We start from the raw sequence: 20484 nt of genomic DNA, 5'->3' as shown, positions 1-20484 counted from the left end.
CAGTTCGCAGTTGGATCTGACTTGGTTCTGTATAGATAGGTTTCGCTGCTATTATGGCAACAAAGGCATTAAAGAATATTCATTATTTATCCTTACCAAGAAATAGCTGAAAACTTACAATTGAGCATCTACAGGACTGCTCCAAGTCCTTGGTCCAGGTAAAGGTGGCACATCGTAGTCACTCGGAACTCTATGCAGTGGGGTGCGAGTGTTACCTGTGATGGAGAAAATAGTCCCTGTAAATATAGGAAAGCAGTGGATCGATAAGCAAGCACTAAAGCTAAGCTGCAAGCAAACAAGGCAAAGTTTATTTATTTCTTTTTTTGCAGAATTTTTTTTTGTTGCTGAGAAATTAATGCTAAAGAGCGTTAAGCAAAGAGAGCGCAGAAATGAACATTCAGAAAAGAGATTTCAACTAAAACTTACTAACTTTTCTCTTCATTACAAGTCTAAAATCTAACAATCTGGCACCTGAAAGACTAACAGAACTGATGTCTATTCTGAAGAAAGATATTGTTATATTCTTAATAAGGAATTTTAAAAAGTCTGTGCTTTTTAGATTTTAAACTATTTAGTTTCATAATGCCATAAAAATATATTAAATCCCAGGCAAGTTTGAAGTAGTATATATTTCTTATATGGCTTTATAGACATGTGGAACACAGACAAAACACAGAAACTTCAAATTAATTTACAGCTTGAATAAAACGAGGAAGAAACTTAGGAAGGATTATAACTCCATCAAAATGAATACCAATTTGTTGCAATTAAACAAGCCATCAGTATATGAAGTTGACAATTTTTTAGAAGTATGCTTTTTGTGTGTAGCTGAAGTAAACTGAGAAAAAGAAAGAACAGAATCTACATTACAAGATAAGACCTCGTCAAATCTGAACGGGATGTGCAGACGTCAAATTAGGCCTTCTCACGCAACTGGTATTGTCATCTAGAGTTGTTCATGCTACCTACAAGGTCACTAATTTAATGTCATTGATGCACATACTACAATATGCAAATTGTACACAAACTGTCATTTTGTGCAATGTTTGCATAATCATTTTGTGCAATATTAGCATTGATATTTTGTGCTATGTTAGTGCTATCATTTTGTGCAATGTTAGTACTGTCATTTGTGCAATGGTTGCAATGAAAAATAATACATGTGGCCAGCAAGACAAAGACTAGTCAACATGTGTTGCCAGAAATGGGAATTCTAACCCAAGTGAAATAAGATTTGAGCAAAGGACTCTGCAAACCATGACCCTAGCATACACTGGGTTGGTTCCCAGTACCCTGACTACACATTCAAGAAAAATTATGTTTATCACTATACAGGTAGTATAAACAGTAATGTCTAATGAAGAAACCATCTTTTGGATAAACCATCACTGTTTTATTATAACATGAATAAAAATGAGACATATTATAGTCATAACTGAATTGGTTTGATTTGGTATTTTATGACACAGAAGCACAATAGTACATTATTTAGTGCTGAGGCAATTGGGGCAGACTGCCATGCCTGAGGACATGCTAGAGTAGTTAGCCCCAGATGATCTAATCATACGATTCGAAATCCGCACTCTCTGGATCATGTCTTCAGCATGCTAACCAACGAACCACCAAGGCTGTGACCCCAATTAATTGTCTCTTTTGACATGCTGGAGAGTATATTGAGCTTAATCTACATGTGGGCATGTTAAGATGAGCGAATCCAAGGGGAATAAGATCTGTGCAAAGACTCCACAGATCTTGACAATGGCATCCCTGGATTAGTTTTCCCCTGCTCTGCCTGTACATAACAGTCATACCACATGTATCCAACTTCTGATTAACTATCACTGTACCGTGACCTCATGAATGAGAACGACCCACTGGTATCGCCATAGTTGAGCTGGTTTGCTTTGGTGTTTTATATCACCTAACACAAGTAAGTTATTTAGTACTTTGGTAAATGGAGTAATGTGCCTTGCCCCAGGACACATTACTGTAGCTGACCTGGACTGATCTGATGGTAGGATCTGAACCCGAACCTTTTCAGTCACAAGTCTGGCATGTTAACAACTGGGTCACCAAGGATGCTGCCTCAAGTATTTGCCTCTTATGACACTTCCAAGCAAGCAGCAGTTGAGCTGGAATAACATATTCCTTTAGCAGACTAAAAATCTGTTCCTTTCAACTTGTGCAGTAGAGGCTTGAAAAAGAGCTTCTTGGATGAGTTTGGATCAAAATATAAAATATAAAAACCAAGCCTAAAAACTGAACAATGTTGTATGCCATTAGCTGCATGCATCAAGTGGTATTAATTTCATGTAAAATTTGTACAAGTCTCAGACTTTATCAAAGAGACATAATCATGAAGACTTTGTATTAATACTTAATGACTGTAAGTGTTATGAACAGCTTAATTATGAATGATAAAGCTTACAATGCAAAGCAGGAGTTAATTTTATGGTCGCAACAAAGGCATTATTTTAGGAAAGCAATATGCAGAAAGCAAAAGACAATTAGAAAGGACAGAATTTAAACAAACCGAAATAATATATTGCAGCCAGCTAAAAATATATACTTTTCTTAGACTTTATAATCGTTACCTGAGCAAAAGTCCAATATAGATTGTATATCAACTAAAGTACATAAATAAATGTATATTTGAGAAATTTCTGCAATTTCTAAGTATTCCTCTGGTCTAATTAAGTGTATGTTGCAATTTTTTCAAATAGAGATGACAAAATACACTGATCCCCAATCATCCCATCAATTTTAACTTTTAACAGTTACCTTAAGTTCAACCCATGGATTAATTAGAATTTTCTTAACAGATTCAATTGGTAAACAAGCATCAGTTTGGTTTACATTAATGAAATGAAAACTCCAAGAGTAAATTGTTGTTGTTGTTGTTGTTGTTGTTGTGGGGTTTAACGCCATTTTTCAGCACACGATAGGCTATACATGGCGGCCAGTATTAATGGTGGAGGAAGAACCCTGAAATAACCACTGACCCACGAGAAGCTACCGGCAAGCTTTCTCACATACCGACACTGGCTGAATCTGAGACTCGAACTGGCGCAGACAGAGGTGAGATGGCAGTGATTCGTAATGGAGAGCACTTTACACCACTCGGCCACTCGGGGCCTCCCAAGAGTAAATAAAACTTGTGCCAAATTTTTGGTCCTTTGTGACAAACTAGATAACTGACCAATTAAATGTTAATTTGTATTATCAATCAATAAAGCCCTGAGTGAACCAAATGGATATATAGTCACTAGAAAACTTCAACTAAAAAAAAAAAAACACTGAAAGCTGTCATCACTTGTTATGGTATCAATATATAACAGTATATATACCTCTATGATGTACTGAAACAACTTCTAAAATGTTCATGCAATCAGTTACCATATTTAAAATATCTGCCAAAATTCATATAAAAAAATCTGCTAAATTTAAAGTGAAAATCCATTTTCCACTTTGGAAACTAAAAGTTTTGAAAAGATAGGGAATTCTGTACACTGCAACAATTATAAAATGATGTGCACTGTATTTCTGCAATTTTATACCAGTATTCAACATCAAAACAACCCTGTGCAATTATTTCCAAAGAAAAACATTTTTCATATAAAAACTCTGATATAATTTCTGAAATGAAAATTGCTCATCTTTCAGTCTATGTCACTGTTGTATACAAAATGACACATTTTTACAGAACAATTGTGACTGTGACAGTATTTCTACAATGACAGCTATGAGTCAGTCACTGTTTTATTGATTCTTGTCAACGACAGTTTTTATACTTTACAAATTTGGTGACACTCATTAAAGTCATACTTTTTGCATTTACTGCAAATAGGAAATGGAGACTACTTCAAAATAGTCATAAAAAAAATGATGTATGACAAAGTGGATTTTTGGGCAGACTGAAGTTATTAATTTTAAAATACAAGTTACATTATTCATTTTTTATAAAATGAAATAATAATTTTGAATATATTAAATGTCAGGAATGTTACAGTTTTAGTTAAAGATTACAAAGCACTTAGATCGGTATTCCACATGTGAGGTAAATAGGTAAAAATATCTGCCATACTGCAGAAGCAGTGTTAGATGAAAAGGTGTCACATGTGTGCCATATTAGTTAAATAGCCTGTAGGCCAGTGGTAGCTGTTGGGTCTGTACTAGGCTGGAAGTTGGATATATCAAGTGAAGAAGTGACCAGGACATACATATCATATTAACCCTCAAGTAGTCAGGCCAACCTGTAGGGTGTATAGATGGTATGGGACATATATAGAACTCTTAGTTAAGAATCACAAAAACTTCTCCTTCTTAAGCTGACTTGACCAATTGATTACATTAATTTTAGCCAGAATTGTAATAAGGTGATATGAAACTTGGAATATAAAATTAGATGATGAGTGTTGTCAGTGATTTTTTGCAAGGCAGCTAAGTCATTAGTTTAACTGCAGCAGAGTTAGTGTTCAGTTGCAGTAGAGCGATAATGTTCAGTTACAGTATATGTATAATGTTCAGTTACAGTATATTTATCATGTTCAGTTACACTAGATTTATAGTGTTCAGTTACAGTACAGTGCAACCTTGCTATAACGTACCCCACTATAATGCGAATATAACGTGGTCGTGGCTCCTGAAATGTCGTATATTCATTCGCACATGAAAATATATTTTTTCTTCTTCAAAGTACATGAAATAGTGTATAAAAATGTATTATTATTACGGGGAAGAGATCGCATATGAATTCGAATTTAATATGATCATGGCGTGGTTCCTGAAATTTTAAATACATGTACGTGCATTTTTCTCGTGCCGGGAAAGAACTTTTTTTAAGTACGAGAAATAGTGTGCAAAACGTTTAATATCATTTTGGGGAAGAGTTCGCATATGAATTTTAATATAATACTATCATGGCATAGCTTCTGAAATTTAACAATATCACCAGAATCTTGAAGTGTTACGCCAGAATAAACATTATTGGAAATGTTACTTATTACTGGTCCATGAGTAAAGTCAGTAAGTAGTCTTTGTGATTGTCTTCAATTAGTTCTGTATATAATCGTTGCTCAAACAATAGCCAACATGTGTTCTTTCTTCAACTGCATACATAAATAATGTCCACTTTATTAGCTGGAAATTGAAAAGGTATGAAATTGTACATGCGTTCAACTGTAATTTTTTTTTTATAAAAGTGACTCATGACCAATGCAGGCCTACTGCACTTAGTTCTCGGGTTTAACATGTGCATGGGGTTTTCTTATGAACTTGTTATTAATTTCCTATTTTTTATTTTAAAAAAACACCGTTATGGAAAAGCCAGTTCACAAACGCAATTTGTTCTCTGCATTTTGTGCAAAAAAAATTGTTATCATTTTTGGGAAGATATCGTGTATGAATTCGAATATAATACAATCGTGGTGTGGTTCCTGAAATTTTAAATAAATGTACGTGTATATTTCTCGTACCCGGAAAAATACTTTTCTTAAAGTATGAGAAATAGTGTGTAAAATATTTATTATCATTTTGGGGAAGAGGTCGCGTACAAATTCAAATCTAATACGATCGTGGCTTGGCTTCTGAAATTTAACAATTTCGCCAGATTCTTGAAGTTTTATGCCAAAATAAACATTATGTGAAACGTTACTTATTACTGATCCATGAGTAAAGCCAGTAAGTCTTCTTTGTGATTGTCTTCAATTAATTCTATATACAATCATTGCTCAAACAATAGCCGACATGTGTTTCTTCTTTAACTGCATACACAACCATGCAGCAAACAATGCAGTGGTTGACAAAAGATTCTCACAATTTAATAAACATTATATTTATAAAAAAAACAAAAGCTGCCAAGATGTTTGCTGGGCTTGGCGGTGTTATTAGACGCAATCAGTTGACCAGTAAATAATGTCGTCTTTTATTAGCTGGAAATTTAAAGGGTATGAAATTGTACATGCGTTCAGTTTAAATTTTTTTTTTTTATAAACGTGACTCATGACAATCGCAGGCCTACTGCACTTAGTTCTCGGGTTTTACATGGGTATGGTGTTTGTTTATGAACTCATTATTAATTTCCTATTTTTTATAAAAATATTTTACCGTTATGGAAAAGCAAGTTCACAAATGCAAGTTGTTCTCTGCACTTTGCGCAGTGATTAGTATAGTAGTTTCGCATGTTTGAACTGCATGCCACGACGGCACGATAGTAAACAGTGTTGATACCCAATTCATCATACACATTAGATATGAATACACATATATGTGCCAATGAGTTGTTCTCTGAAAAAAGTAAAATACTGTAAAACCCCACATTAACGTGACCCTGATATTAATGCGATCCAATTTTTGGACCCCAATTATTGTGTTATAGCGGGGTTCCACTGTATATTTATAGTGTTCAGTTACAGTATATTTATCATGTTCAGTTACACTAGATTTATCATGTTCAGTTACAGTATATTTATAGTATTCAGTTACAATATATTTATAGTGTTCAGTTACAGTAGAGTTATAGTGTTCAGTTACAGTAGATTAATAGTGTTCAATTACTGCAGATTTATCATGTTCAGTTACAGTAGATTTATGGTGTTCAGTTACAGTAGAGTTATAATGTTCAGTTACAGTAGATTTATAGTGTCATTTACAGTAGAGTTATAGTGTTCAGTTACAGTAGAGTTATAGTGTTCAGTTACAGTAGATTTGTAGTGTTCAGTTACAGTAGATTTATAATGTTCAGTTACAGTAGATTTATAATGTTCAGTTACAGTAGATTTATAATGTTCAGTTACAGTAGATTTATAATGTTCAGTTACAGTAGATTTATAGTGTCATTTACAGTAGAGTTATAGTGTTCAGTTACAGTAGAGTTATAGTGTTCAGTTACAGCAGATTTATAGTGTTCAGTAACAGTAGATTTATAACATTCAGTTACAGTAGATTTATAGTATTCAGTTACAAGTTATATTGGTTCAGTTACAGCAGATTTATAGTGTTCAGTTACAGTATAATTATAGTGTTCAGTTGTTGTCGAATTATATTTTTCAGTTACAGTAGAGTTATAGTGCACTGTCACAGTAGAGGTACAGTGTTCACAGCTGCTGTAGAGTTTAGTGTTCAGTTGCTGTACAGTTATAGCATGTTCAGTCACAGTAGTTACAGCACACATTTGCAATACAGTTAGTGTTCAGTTGCTGAGGAGTTATAGTGTTCAGTCATAGTAAAGTTATAGTGCTCAGTCACAGCAGAGTTACAGTACTCAGTGACAGTAGACTTATAGTGTTCAGTTGCTGTAGAGTTTAGTGTTCAGGCACTGTACAGTTAAAGTGTGTTCAGTCAGTAGAGTTGTAGTGCACAGTTGCAATATAGTTATAGTTTTCAGTTGCTGTGAAGTTATAGCATTTAGTCACAGTAGAGTTATAGTGCTCAGTCACAGCAGAGTTATTGTGTTCGGGTGCTTTACAGTTACAGTGTGTTCAGTCCCAGTAGAGTTATAGTGCACAGCTGCAATACAGTTAAAGTGTTCAGTTGCTGTGTGTGATGTTTTACCCCAACCCCTTGTATTATACATGTATTTATAAGTCTGTAAGTGGAGCCAGGTAAGCTTTGTTTTTCCAAGTGCCTAAGTTGGCTAATCCTCTTACGTAACCCAGTCTTGGTTTGAGCTCTTGAGTGGAAATCTGGCGGGAATCTTTGTACATGGGAACACGTGACGTAGACAACTTCAAAGAGCCGGAAGCCGACAATGGTAGGCTGGACAGTACATGGGGACACACAGACTGACATTTTTATGATTGACAGTTCGATCAAATGACCAGAGTCCGTCGCCATCCAATCGGGATGCGTTGTAGGTGGGACTTGATTCGAGAAACTGACATAAGACTGGTACAAGCCTGAAATTCGTCAGTTGGTGTTTAAGAGTCGCAGTGACACACCCTCCGTTAGCCATTCGTAAAAATTGGCGGAATTTAGGAAATTCATGAAATAGCTTCGATCAGGTAAGTTTGATGTTACGTTGATTCTGCTTGATACGACTGCTGTTAATTGAAGAGAATTTGTCGTATGTATACATTTTACTTGTATTGAAGTATGATTAGTTAATTATGACCTTAATATTTTGCATTTTTTTCATGACTTTAGCTAGTACTTTTGTTTACGATTGATTACGATGTTGATTCGTTGCATCATTATTCATAATGTTACTATGTACACCTTATTTGTGAGGCGAAAATGTTCTCTTCTTTCGCTAGTAATATGTGTGCATATTATTTCGTGGATTATTACGTTTACGCCCTTTTGAAAGGACGATTTGTATTTGTGAAGAATTGTATTGCTCGCTAGCCGCTATAAGAATTAATATTGTAATTCTTTGCGTAGTTATATTTTGGTAGACAAGAAATTTGTTTACGTAATGATAGATTTTGCCATTGAGTAACGGATTGCCGTTTATCACCATTTGAATGTGAATACTGTGGATTTGGTACGCTTGTGTAGGAAATATATATAAATATATATAAATATATAGATAGTCATATTACTAATCGTAGTAATATTTTAGTACAATCGTATTTGAAATATTTTGTATGTATATACTGATAGGGCTCAGTATGTAGATATTTGAATCCTTTGTGTGATTGTGTTATGGCGCCATTTTTGTAAGCGGCGGAAGTGTATGGGAATTTCGATGTGTGCGCATGCGCGACCCAAATGTCCCGCCTTAAACTGATGGTTCAGTTCAGTGACGTAGTGTGAGGGAAGATTTTTATAACCCTATGCTAATGCATTATACCTTTCAACAGGAAGCTTTCGGGGGGACGAAAGAATTTCAGAGAATTTCGGGGACGAGAGAAGTTCAGAGAATTTCGGGTGACGGTGAGAGATACCGAGTGAATTTCGGGTGACCTCAAGGGATATCGTCAAGGGTTCCGGATACTAGAAGAGGAACCGGAAGTCAAGATAACGGCAAGGAACAAGGATTATAGAAGAGGAAGCGGAAGTGGAGATCACGAAAGGAGAGAAAGACAAGGGAACGAAGAGATTTAGATGAGTAGCACTCAAGAAGGGAAAAATCTCCTCACACTGTGAACTCAAATGATGATCAAAGGGATCATTGGGTGAAAGAGAGACATTGATTACTTTAAATTCTTTTAAATTTCATTTATTAAATTGTTATTGTTTAAATTTCATCTTTGTATTTCTTTTAATTTAACTGTCGGCATTGCTGACTGGGGGCTCGTAGCCATAAATATATTTAGTCAATAAATAATATAGTGTCCAGAATTAACCTTCTGAATAAGGACCAGGGGAACTTCTCATAATTCGTTAAAGTCTATAAGAAGAACCCCACCCCTAGACAACCACTACACCCCCACAGTGGGCGCTTCGTCCGGGATATGAATTAGACATATATATTATTTTGGGACTTAAAGTTATTGGTAGAAGTATTAGTGAACAGTGTGAGATATTTTCCATTCTTTGTATTTGAAATTTTGTGATTTTCTCATCTTGTATTTTTATTGTCATATGTGCAGGCTTTGTAGATCTTCCATTCATAGCAGTACGTGTGAAGCAGATATCGAACAAATATCTTACCTGAACGAAACTAGTTGTTGTCGACAGGTAAGTATTTAAACTGGTATTACAAATATCTGTATATTGTTTGAATTTTGAGACAAGGTATCACTTTACATTAATATAATGGCTACCGAACGACAAATGATAAAGGAATACCGCGCCATGGGGTCGGAAGATCTTGGATACGAGGGAGATCGCCTGGCAACCTTTATAGAAGAAAGGATCAAGGAATGGAAGGCCGAAAAAGCAGCGGAAAGAGAAGCCCAGAGAGAACTAGCCAAGATAGCAGCGGACCAAGAGTTAGCCAAGATAGCCGCGGACCGAGAAGCAGCGGACCGAGACGCCCAGAAAGAGCTGGAGCTAGCCAGACTCGCTCACACTCTGGAGATGGAAAAGGTCAGAGTTGAAGTTAGGACCAACGGACGGGACGACGCCAGTACAAGCTCTGGAACAACCGGCCGACCTTTCATCGACCACCGGATAGTCCAGATCAACATGTCACGCTTCAATGATAGGGAGGAGGCTATTGACGATTTTCTCGTCCAGTTTGAGAAACTCGCACGCGCTCATCAGGTCCCTGAACAGCACTGGGCCATTAATGTCTCAGCCTTTTTGCAAGGTGCAGCTCGGGAAGTCTACCACGGCTTAACCGCAGAAGAGGCTGATGACTACACTGCCCTCAAGAAGGCGCTTCTCTGCCATTATCGGCTGACCGCCGAGACTTACCGGAAACTTTTCCGGGACTCGGTGAAAAAGGTAACAGAGACCCACTCTCAATTCCACAACCGTGTTCGAGGTTTATTTGAGAAGTGGATGAAAATGGCCGAAGTCGAACGCACGTACGAAGGGCTACGCGAGGTAATACTCAAGGAACATGTCCTGGGTACTTACCGTCGCGAGTTGACAGTTTTCTTAGCAGAAAGAGAACACCGGACGCTCAAAGAGATCGCTAACATGGCGGAGCGATACGAGCAGGCGCACTCGAAGAGTGGAGGTTCCGGGGTTGCTGACCGACCCCGACCCTCTGAGTCGCGTCGTATGGGGGAGGTTGAGCCGGCTGTCCGTAACCGTCAGGGCGACGGGAAGGTCGGAGGGGCACCTACAGGTAGGGCTGCCGCCTATCGACCTGGACAGGCCTCACCCACGAAACCAGGACTTGCAAGTCGGCGAGGGCCGCCGACATGTTTTAATTGCAAGCGCCTGGGGCATTTTGCCAGGGACTGTCCCAAGGGCAGGCAGACCCAGGTGAATGTCGTAGCTAAGAAGGAGGGTGTGCCGGAAGCGAGTCGCAACCCAGCCAACCTTGCGGCTGCAACTGTCAATGGTGAAGGCGCCACCATCTTGTATGACACTGGGTGCAGCGTCCCCGCGCTTGTCGACAAGAAATATGTCAAGCCGAAGGACTATACAGGGGAGGTAATAGAAGTTCAGTACGCGAACTGCGCGCGTGACTCATTACCAGTAGCTGTCATTGACCTCGATTCACCATACGTGAAGGGGAAAATTGAAGCTGCTTGCTTGGAGGGGCTATCACATGACGTCATATTGGGTTGCCGTTATGTGTTACCCCAGCCGAACCCCGAAACCTGCACACCTATGCCAGTGAGTGCTGTTGAAACCAGGGCCATGAGTCGACAGCCGAAACAAAAGCCAATCCAAGTTACATCGACACCGGTTAGTAATGTTATTCCAGCGGAGTTAAGGAAGCTGCAACAGGAGGACGCAACTCTGGCGCAGTTGCACAAACACGCAGAAGCGGGAACAGAAAGGGAAACTCCGAACGGCGCGGTGAAGTTTGTCTACAAGAAGGGAATCTTGTATCGCCACGCCAGGAAACACAACGAACACTTCAAGCAAGTCGTCGTGCCAAAGGAAAAGCGTTGCGAAGTACTGAAACTTGCACACGAGAGTCTCATGGGTGGACACATGGGAATTGCTAAGACGCGTGACCGTCTTGTAAAAGAGTTTTACTGGCCAGGGGTCCAGGGAGACGTAAAACGGTTCTGTCTCTCCTGTGACAAATGCCAGAGAATGGCACCGAAAACGGATCAGCGACCCATCCCTTTGGGGAGTACGCCCCTTATCGATGAACCATTTAGACGTGTTGCCGTGGATTTAATCGGACCGATAAAACCCGCGTCTGCGCACGGAAATCGATATATTTTAACGGTTGTCGATTATGCTACACGCTATCCGGAGGCCGTTGCGTTGCGTAACATTGACACGGAAACCGTCGCGGAAGCTCTGTTTGCGATCTGGTCAAGAGTCGGAGTGCCCGACGAGATCTTGACCGATCAAGGAACACAATTTATGAGTCGTGTGATGGCGGAGGTGAATCGTCTCATGTCGATTAAACACCTCACGACTACACCGTATCACCCCCAATGTAACGGATTGGTCGAACGGTTTAATGGGACCTTGAAAAACACGCTCAAGAAATTGTGCGAAGGCCGCCCCAAGGATTGGGACCGGTATATTCCGGCCATGCTTTTTGCATACCGGGAAGTACCGCAAGCGAGTTTGGGGTTCTCTCCCTTTGAACTCTTGTACGGGAGAACCGTACGCGGCCCAATCGCCGTACTGAGACAGCTGTGGACAGACGACCACGCTGTAGAGGAAGTACGCACTACCTACCAATACGTCGCGGACTTGCGCAACAAACTGGAAGAGGTTTGTTCTCTCGCGCAAGAAAACCTCAAACGAGCTAAGGCGCAACAGGCGAAAAATTACAATAAGCGCGCAAAACCACGTCAGTTTGAGGTAGGGGACAAAGTGTTGTTGTTGTTGCCCCAGGAACACAACAAGTTGCAAGTTTCCTGGAGGGGTCCATACGTCGTCACCAAGAAGGTCGGAGGTCAAACCTACCGGATACAGCTACCGACGAAAGAGAAATTGTACCATGCCAATTTGCTCAAGAGGTACCGGGAAAGGGAGACCGCCAGCGATTTTGTTGTCGCAGCGATAGTCACCGAGGATATCGAAGGCGATACGGAAGGTGCTAACACTGTCCCGAGCTGTCCATTAACGAGGGCCGAGACTCCGTCGGACGTGGAGTGTGACCCCATGTTAACTGAAGGGCAGCGGAACGAGATAGAGACCTTGCTGGCCGGATATTCCGACGTGCTAACAGAAAAACCCGGGAGGACGACGCTTGTCGAGTTCGGGTTAAAGATGGTGGACGACCGACCAGTTCAGCGTAAACCCTACCCCTTGCCCCACGCGAAACGACAAGTTGTAAGGGAAGAAATCGAGCAGATGATTGCTCTAGGAGTAATCGAACCTGCCGACTCTCCGTACAGCTCACCAGTAGTCTTAGTGCAGAAGAAGGACGGCACCCATCGGTTCTGCGTCGACTACCGGAAGCTGAATCAGGTGACAGAATTTCAAGTTGAAATGCTACCTGACCCCGAACATATCTTCGCTTCGGTCTCGAAAGCGAAATATTTTTCCAAACTGGATTTGTCCAAGGGGTATTGGCAAATTCCGGTAAGGAAAGAAGACCGACCGAAGCTTGCTTTTGCTACTCCCGACGGGACATACCAATGGTTGGTGATGCCGTTCGGGGTACAAAACGCGCCCAGCGTCTTTACCAGAATGATGCGGAAGTTGTTGGAGCCCTTGCGCGATAGGGGTGTCCACAACTTCATGGATGACCTCTTGTTAGCTACAGAGACATGGGGTGAACACCTCGCTCTGTTAGCTGACGTTTTGGAGCGGCTACGTCAGGAGGGCTTGACAGCCCGCCCTTCCAAATGTCACCTTGGTTTCAGGACATTAGACTATTTAGGACATACCCTGAGCCAAGGCACGCTGTCTCCAGAGAAGTCGAAGGTGGAGCAGTTGAGAAACGCCGCACGCCCCACCACGAAAACGGAAGTGAGGTCATTCCTGGGACTGGCCGGATATTACCGGAGGTATGTCGCTAATTTCAGCGCGATTGCGGGCCCGTTGTCTGACCTAACCAAGAAACGGACCCCGAGTAAGTTCGTTTGGACAGATGCGTGTGAGCACGCATTCCAAACGCTAAAGGATAGACTTACATCCGACGCAGTTGTTCGTCTACCGGACTTGGATAAAGAATTCGTTCTGCGCACCGATGCATGCGACACGGGACTGGGAGCAGTACTGCTCCAGGAGCATGACAAGACACTTTTTCCTGTCGCATACGGCAGCCGGAAGTTGTCTGCTGCCGAGAAGAATTACTCAGTATCGGAGAGGGAATGTCTTGGAATCGTGTTCGGCATATCACGGTTCGAGCGATACCTATATGGACGTAAGTTCATATTGGAGACCGACCACCAACCACTCGCCTATCTGGCGCAGGCAAAGTTGTCCAATGGTCGATTGATGCGATGGTCGCTGTTTTTACAGCAGTACCAGATGCAGATCAGATACGTGAAAGGATCTGAAAACGTAGGCGCAGATTTCATGAGTAGAAGCGCCGAAATGATATAGATCATTTGTTATATTTTCGTGTTCATACTCAGTTTAGCATTTAGTTCATTTTGCTGATTTTGTTCTTTATATCGTGTAACGCTTTTGCTTTTTTAGTTTGAGTGAATAAAATCCTGATTTTATTCTCAAGCGTGGGGGGATGTGATGTTTTACCCCAACCCCTTGTATTATACATGTATTTATAAGTCTGTAAGTGGAGCCAGGTAAGCTTTGTTTTTCCAAGTGCCTAAGTTGGCTAATCCTCTTACGTAACCCAGTCTTGGTTTGAGCTCTTGAGTGGAAATCTGGCGGGAATCTTTGTACATGGGAACACGTGACGTAGACAACTTCAAAGAGCCGGAAGCCGACAATGGTAGGCTGGACAGTACATGGGGACACACAGACTGACATTTTTATGATTGACAGTTCGATCAAATGACCAGAGTCCGTCGCCATCCAATCGGGATGCGTTGTAGGTGGGACTTGATTCGAGAAACTGACATAAGACTGGTACAAGCCTGAAATTCGTCAGTTGGTGTTTAAGAGTCGCAGTGACACACCCTCCGTTAGCCATTCGTAAAAATTGGCGGAATTTAGGAAATTCATGAAATAGCTTCGATCAGGTAAGTTTGATGTTACGTTGATTCTGCTTGATACGACTGCTGTTAATTGAAGAGAATTTGTCGTATGTATACATTTTACTTGTATTGAAGTATGATTAGTTAATTATGACCTTAATATTTTGCATTTTTTTCATGACTTTAGCTAGTACTTTTGTTTACGATTGATTACGATGTTGATTCGTTGCATCATTATTCATAATGTTACTATGTACACCTTATTTGTGAGGCGAAAATGTTCTCTTCTTTCGCTAGTAATATGTGTGCATATTATTTCGTGGATTATTACGTTTACGCCCTTTTGAAAGGACGATTTGTATTTGTGAAGAATTGTATTGCTCGCTAGCCGCTATAAGAATTAATATTGTAATTCTTTGCGTAGTTATATTTTGGTAGACAAGAAATTTGTTTACGTAATGATAGATTTTGCCATTGAGTAACGGATTGCCGTTTATCACCATTTGAATGTGAATACTGTGGATTTGGTACGCTTGTGTAGGAAATATATATAAATATATATAAATATATAGATAGTCATATTACTAATCGTAGTAATATTTTAGTACAATCGTATTTGAAATATTTTGTATGTATATACTGATAGGGCTCAGTATGTAGATATTTGAATCCTTTGTGTGATTGTGTTATGGCGCCATTTTTGTAAGCGGCGGAAGTGTATGGGAATTTCGATGTGTGCGCATGCGCGACCCAAATGTCCCGCCTTAAACTGATGGTTCAGTTCAGTGACGTAGTGTGAGGGAAGATTTTTATAACCCTATGCTAATGCATTATACCTTTCAACAGGAAGCTTTCGGGGGGACGAAAGAATTTCAGAGAATTTCGGGGACGAGAGAAGTTCAGAGAATTTCGGGTGACGGTGAGAGATACCGAGTGAATTTCGGGTGACCTCAAGGGATATCGTCAAGGGTTCCGGATACTAGAAGAGGAACCGGAAGTCAAGATAACGGCAAGGAACAAGGATTATAGAAGAGGAAGCGGAAGTGGAGATCACGAAAGGAGAGAAAGACAAGGGAACGAAGAGATTTAGATGAGTAGCACTCAAGAAGGGAAAAATCTCCTCACACTGTGAACTCAAATGATGATCAAAGGGATCATTGGGTGAAAGAGAGACATTGATTACTTTAAATTCTTTTAAATTTCATTTATTAAATTGTTATTGTTTAAATTTCATCTTTGTATTTCTTTTAATTTAACTGTCGGCATTGCTGACTGGGGGCTCGTAGCCATAAATATATTTAGTCAATAAATAATATAGTGTCCAGAATTAACCTTCTGAATAAGGACCAGGGGAACTTCTCATAATTCGTTAAAGTCTATAAGAAGAACCCCACCCCTAGACAACCACTACACCCCCACAGTGGGCGCTTCGTCCGGGATATGAATTAGACATATATATTATTTTGGGACTTAAAGTTATTGGTAGAAGTATTAGTGAACAGTGTGAGATATTTTCCATTCTTTGTATTTGAAATTTTGTGATTTTCTCATCTTGTATTTTTATTGTCATATGTGCAGGCTTTGTAGATCTTCCATTCATAGCAGTACGTGTGAAGCAGATATCGAACAAATATCTTACCTGAACGAAACTAGTTGTTGTCGACAGGTAAGTATTTAAACTGGTATTACAAATATCTGTATATTGTTTGAATTTTGAGACAAGGTATCACTTTACATTAATATAATGGCTACCGAACGACAAATGATAAAGGAATACCGCGCCATGGGGTCGGAAGATCTTGGATACGAGGGAGATCGCCTGGCAACCTTTATAGAAGAAAGGATCAAGGAATGGAAGGCCGAAAAAGCAGCGGAAAGAGAAGCCCAGAGAGAACTAGCCAAGATAGCAGCGGACCAAGAGTTAGCCAAGATAGCCGCGGACCGAGAAGCAGCGGACCGAGACGCCCAGAAAGAGCTGGAGCTAGCCAGACTCGCTCACACTCTGGAGATGGAAAAGGTCAGAGTTGAAGTTAGGACCAACGGACGGGACGACGCCAGTACAAGCTCTGGAACAACCGGCCGACCTTTCATCGACCACCGGATAGTCCAGATCAACATGTCACGCTTCAATGATAGGGAGGAGGCTATTGACGATTTTCTCGTCCAGTTTGAGAAACTCGCACGCGCTCATCAGGTCCCTGAACAGCACTGGGCCATTAATGTCTCAGCCTTTTTGCAAGGTGCAGCTCGGGAAGTCTACCACGGCTTAACCGCAGAAGAGGCTGATGACTACACTGCCCTCAAGAAGGCGCTTCTCTGCCATTATCGGCTGACCGCCGAGACTTACCGGAAACTTTTCCGGGACTCGGTGAAAAAGGTAACAGAGACCCACTCTCAATTCCACAACCGTGTTCGAGGTTTATTTGAGAAGTGGATGAAAATGGCCGAAGTCGAACGCACGTACGAAGGGCTACGCGAGGTAATACTCAAGGAACATGTCCTGGGTACTTACCGTCGCGAGTTGACAGTTTTCTTAGCAGAAAGAGAACACCGGACGCTCGAAGAGATCGCTAACATGGCGGAGCGATACGAGCAGGCGCACTCGAAGAGTGGAGGTTCCGGGGTTGCTGACCGACCCCGACCCTCTGAGTCGCGTCGTATGGGGGAGGTTGAGCCGGCTGTCCGTAACCGTCAGGGCGACGGGAAGGTCGGAGGGGCACCTACAGGTAGGGCTGCCGCCTATCGACCTGGACAGGCCTCACCCACGAAACCAGGACTTGCAAGTCGGCGAGGGCCGCCGACATGTTTTAATTGCAAGCGCCTGGGGCATTTTGCCAGGGACTGTCCCAAGGGCAGGCAGACCCAGGTGAATGTCGTAGCTAAGAAGGAGGGTGTGCCGGAAGCGAGTCGCAACCCAGCCAACCTTGCGGCCGCAACTGTCAATGGTGAAGGCGCCACCATCTTGTATGACACTGGGTGCAGCGTCCCCGCGCTTGTCGACAAGAAATATGTCAAGCCGAAGGACTATACAGGGGAGGTAATAGAAGTTCAGTACGCGAACTGCGCGCGTGACTCATTACCAGTAGCTGTCATTGACCTCGATTCACCATACGTGAAGGGGAAAATTGAAGCTGCTTGCTTGGAGGGGCTATCACATGACGTCATATTGGGTTGCCGTTATGTGTTACCCCAGCCGAACCCCGAAACCTGCACACCTATGCCAGTGAGTGCTGTTGAAACCAGGGCCATGAGTCGACAGCCGAAACAAAAGCCAATCCAAGTTACATCGACACCGGTTAGTAATGTTATTCCAGCGGAGTTAAGGAAGCTGCAACAGGAGGACGCAACTCTGGCGCAGTTGCACAAACACGCAGAAGCGGGAACAGAAAGGGAAACTCCGAACGGCGCGGTGAAGTTTGTCTACAAGAAGGGAATCTTGTATCGCCACGCCAGGAAACACAACGAACACTTCAAGCAAGTCGTCGTGCCAAAGGAAAAGCGTTGCGAAGTACTGAAACTTGCACACGAGAGTCTCATGGGTGGACACATGGGAATTGCTAAGACGCGTGACCGTCTTGTAAAAGAGTTTTACTGGCCAGGGGTCCAGGGAGACGTAAAACGGTTCTGTCTCTCCTGTGACAAATGCCAGAGAATGGCACCGAAAACGGATCAGCGACCCATCCCTTTGGGGAGTACGCCCCTTATCGATGAACCATTTAGACGTGTTGCCGTGGATTTAATCGGACCGATAAAACCCGCGTCTGCGCACGGAAATCGATATATTTTAACGGTTGTCGATTATGCTACACGCTATCCGGAGGCCGTTGCGTTGCGTAACATTGACACGGAAACCGTCGCGGAAGCTCTGTTTGCGATCTGGTCAAGAGTCGGAGTGCCCGACGAGATCTTGACCGATCAAGGAACACAATTTATGAGTCGTGTGATGGCGGAGGTGAATCGTCTCATGTCGATTAAACACCTCACGACTACACCGTATCACCCCCAATGTAACGGATTGGTCGAACGGTTTAATGGGACCTTGAAAAACACGCTCAAGAAATTGTGCGAAGGCCGCCCCAAGGATTGGGACCGGTATATTCCGGCCATGCTTTTTGCATACCGGGAAGTACCGCAAGCGAGTTTGGGGTTCTCTCCCTTTGAACTCTTGTACGGGAGAACCGTACGCGGCCCAATCGCCGTACTGAGACAGCTGTGGACAGACGACCACGCTGTAGAGGAAGTACGCACTACCTACCAATACGTCGCGGACTTGCGCAACAAACTGGAAGAGGTTTGTTCTCTCGCGCAAGAAAACCTCAAACGAGCTAAGGCGCAACAGGCGAAAAATTACAATAAGCGCGCAAAACCACGTCAGTTTGAGGTAGGGGACAAAGTGTTGTTGTTGTTGCCCCAGGAACACAACAAGTTGCAAGTTTCCTGGAGGGGTCCATACGTCGTCACCAAGAAGGTCGGAGGTCAAACCTACCGGATACAGCTACCGACGAAAGAGAAATTGTACCATGCCAATTTGCTCAAGAGGTACCGGGAAAGGGAGACCGCCAGCGATTTTGTTGTCGCAGCGATAGTCACCGAGGATATCGAAGGCGATACGGAAGGTGCTAACACTGTCCCGAGCTGTCCATTAACGAGGGCCGAGACTCCGTCGGACGTGGAGTGTGACCCCATGTTAACTGAAGGGCAGCGGAACGAGATAGAGACCTTGCTGGCCGGATATTCCGACGTGCTAACAGAAAAACCCGGGAGGACGACGCTTGTCGAGTTCGGGTTAAAGATGGTGGACGACCGACCAGTTCAGCGTAAACCCTACCCCTTGCCCCACGCGAAACGACAAGTTGTAAGGGAAGAAATCGAGCAGATGATTGCTCTAGGAGTAATCGAACCTGCCGACTCTCCGTACAGCTCACCAGTAGTCTTAGTGCAGAAGAAGGACGGCACCCATCGGTTCTGCGTCGACTACCGGAAGCTGAATCAGGTGACAGAATTTCAAGTTGAAATGCTACCTGACCCCGAACATATCTTCGCTTCGGTCTCGAAAGCGAAATATTTTTCCAAACTGGATTTGTCCAAGGGGTATTGGCAAATTCCGGTAAGGAAAGAAGACCGACCGAAGCTTGCTTTTGCTACTCCCGACGGGACATACCAATGGTTGGTGATGCCGTTCGGGGTACAAAACGCGCCCAGCGTCTTTACCAGAATGATGCGGAAGTTGTTGGAGCCCTTGCGCGATAGGGGTGTCCACAACTTCATGGATGACCTCTTGTTAGCTACAGAGACATGGGGTGAACACCTCGCTCTGTTAGCTGACGTTTTGGAGCGGCTACGTCAGGAGGGCTTGACAGCCCGCCCTTCCAAATGTCACCTTGGTTTCAGGACATTAGACTATTTAGGACATACCCTGAGCCAAGGCACGCTGTCTCCAGAGAAGTCGAAGGTGGAGCAGTTGAGAAACGCCGCACGCCCCACCACGAAAACGGAAGTGAGGTCATTCCTGGGACTGGCCGGATATTACCGGAGGTATGTCGCTAATTTCAGCGCGATTGCGGGCCCGTTGTCTGACCTAACCAAGAAACGGACCCCGAGTAAGTTCGTTTGGACAGATGCGTGTGAGCACGCATTCCAAACGCTAAAGGATAGACTTACATCCGACGCAGTTGTTCGTCTACCGGACTTGGATAAAGAATTCGTTCTGCGCACCGATGCATGCGACACGGGACTGGGAGCAGTACTGCTCCAGGAGCATGACAAGACACTTTTTCCTGTCGCATACGGCAGCCGGAAGTTGTCTGCTGCCGAGAAGAATTACTCAGTATCGGAGAGGGAATGTCTTGGAATCGTGTTCGGCATATCACGGTTCGAGCGATACCTATATGGACGT

General features: G+C 42.5%; 1 protein-coding gene across 6 annotated transcripts in view; it reads right to left on the bottom strand.

Annotated features, from left to right (window-relative positions):
* LOC149793753 (E3 ubiquitin-protein ligase CBL-B-like) overlaps window positions 1-20484 on the bottom strand; it is a 149843-nt gene that overhangs the window by 24106 nt on the left and 105253 nt on the right. For 3 of the 6 annotated variants that reach the window (XM_089967730.1, XM_089967734.1, XM_089967732.1), the window contains one exon: window positions 119-236. In XM_089967730.1, coding sequence (XP_089823856.1) covers window positions 119-236 — 118 coding nt within the window. The remainder of the gene's footprint in view (window positions 1-118; window positions 237-20484) is intronic. The other 3 variants (XM_089967731.1, XM_089967735.1, XM_089967736.1) reach the window with 1 other exon arrangement.

The sequence above is a fragment of the Sinohyriopsis cumingii genome, chromosome 8 (assembly GCF_028554795.1).
Source record: "Sinohyriopsis cumingii isolate HCF-2022 chromosome 8, ASM2855479v2, whole genome shotgun sequence".
Lineage (NCBI taxonomy): Eukaryota > Metazoa > Mollusca > Bivalvia > Unionida > Unionidae > Sinohyriopsis > Sinohyriopsis cumingii.
This window is presented reverse-complemented; position numbering and strand designations above follow the sequence as displayed.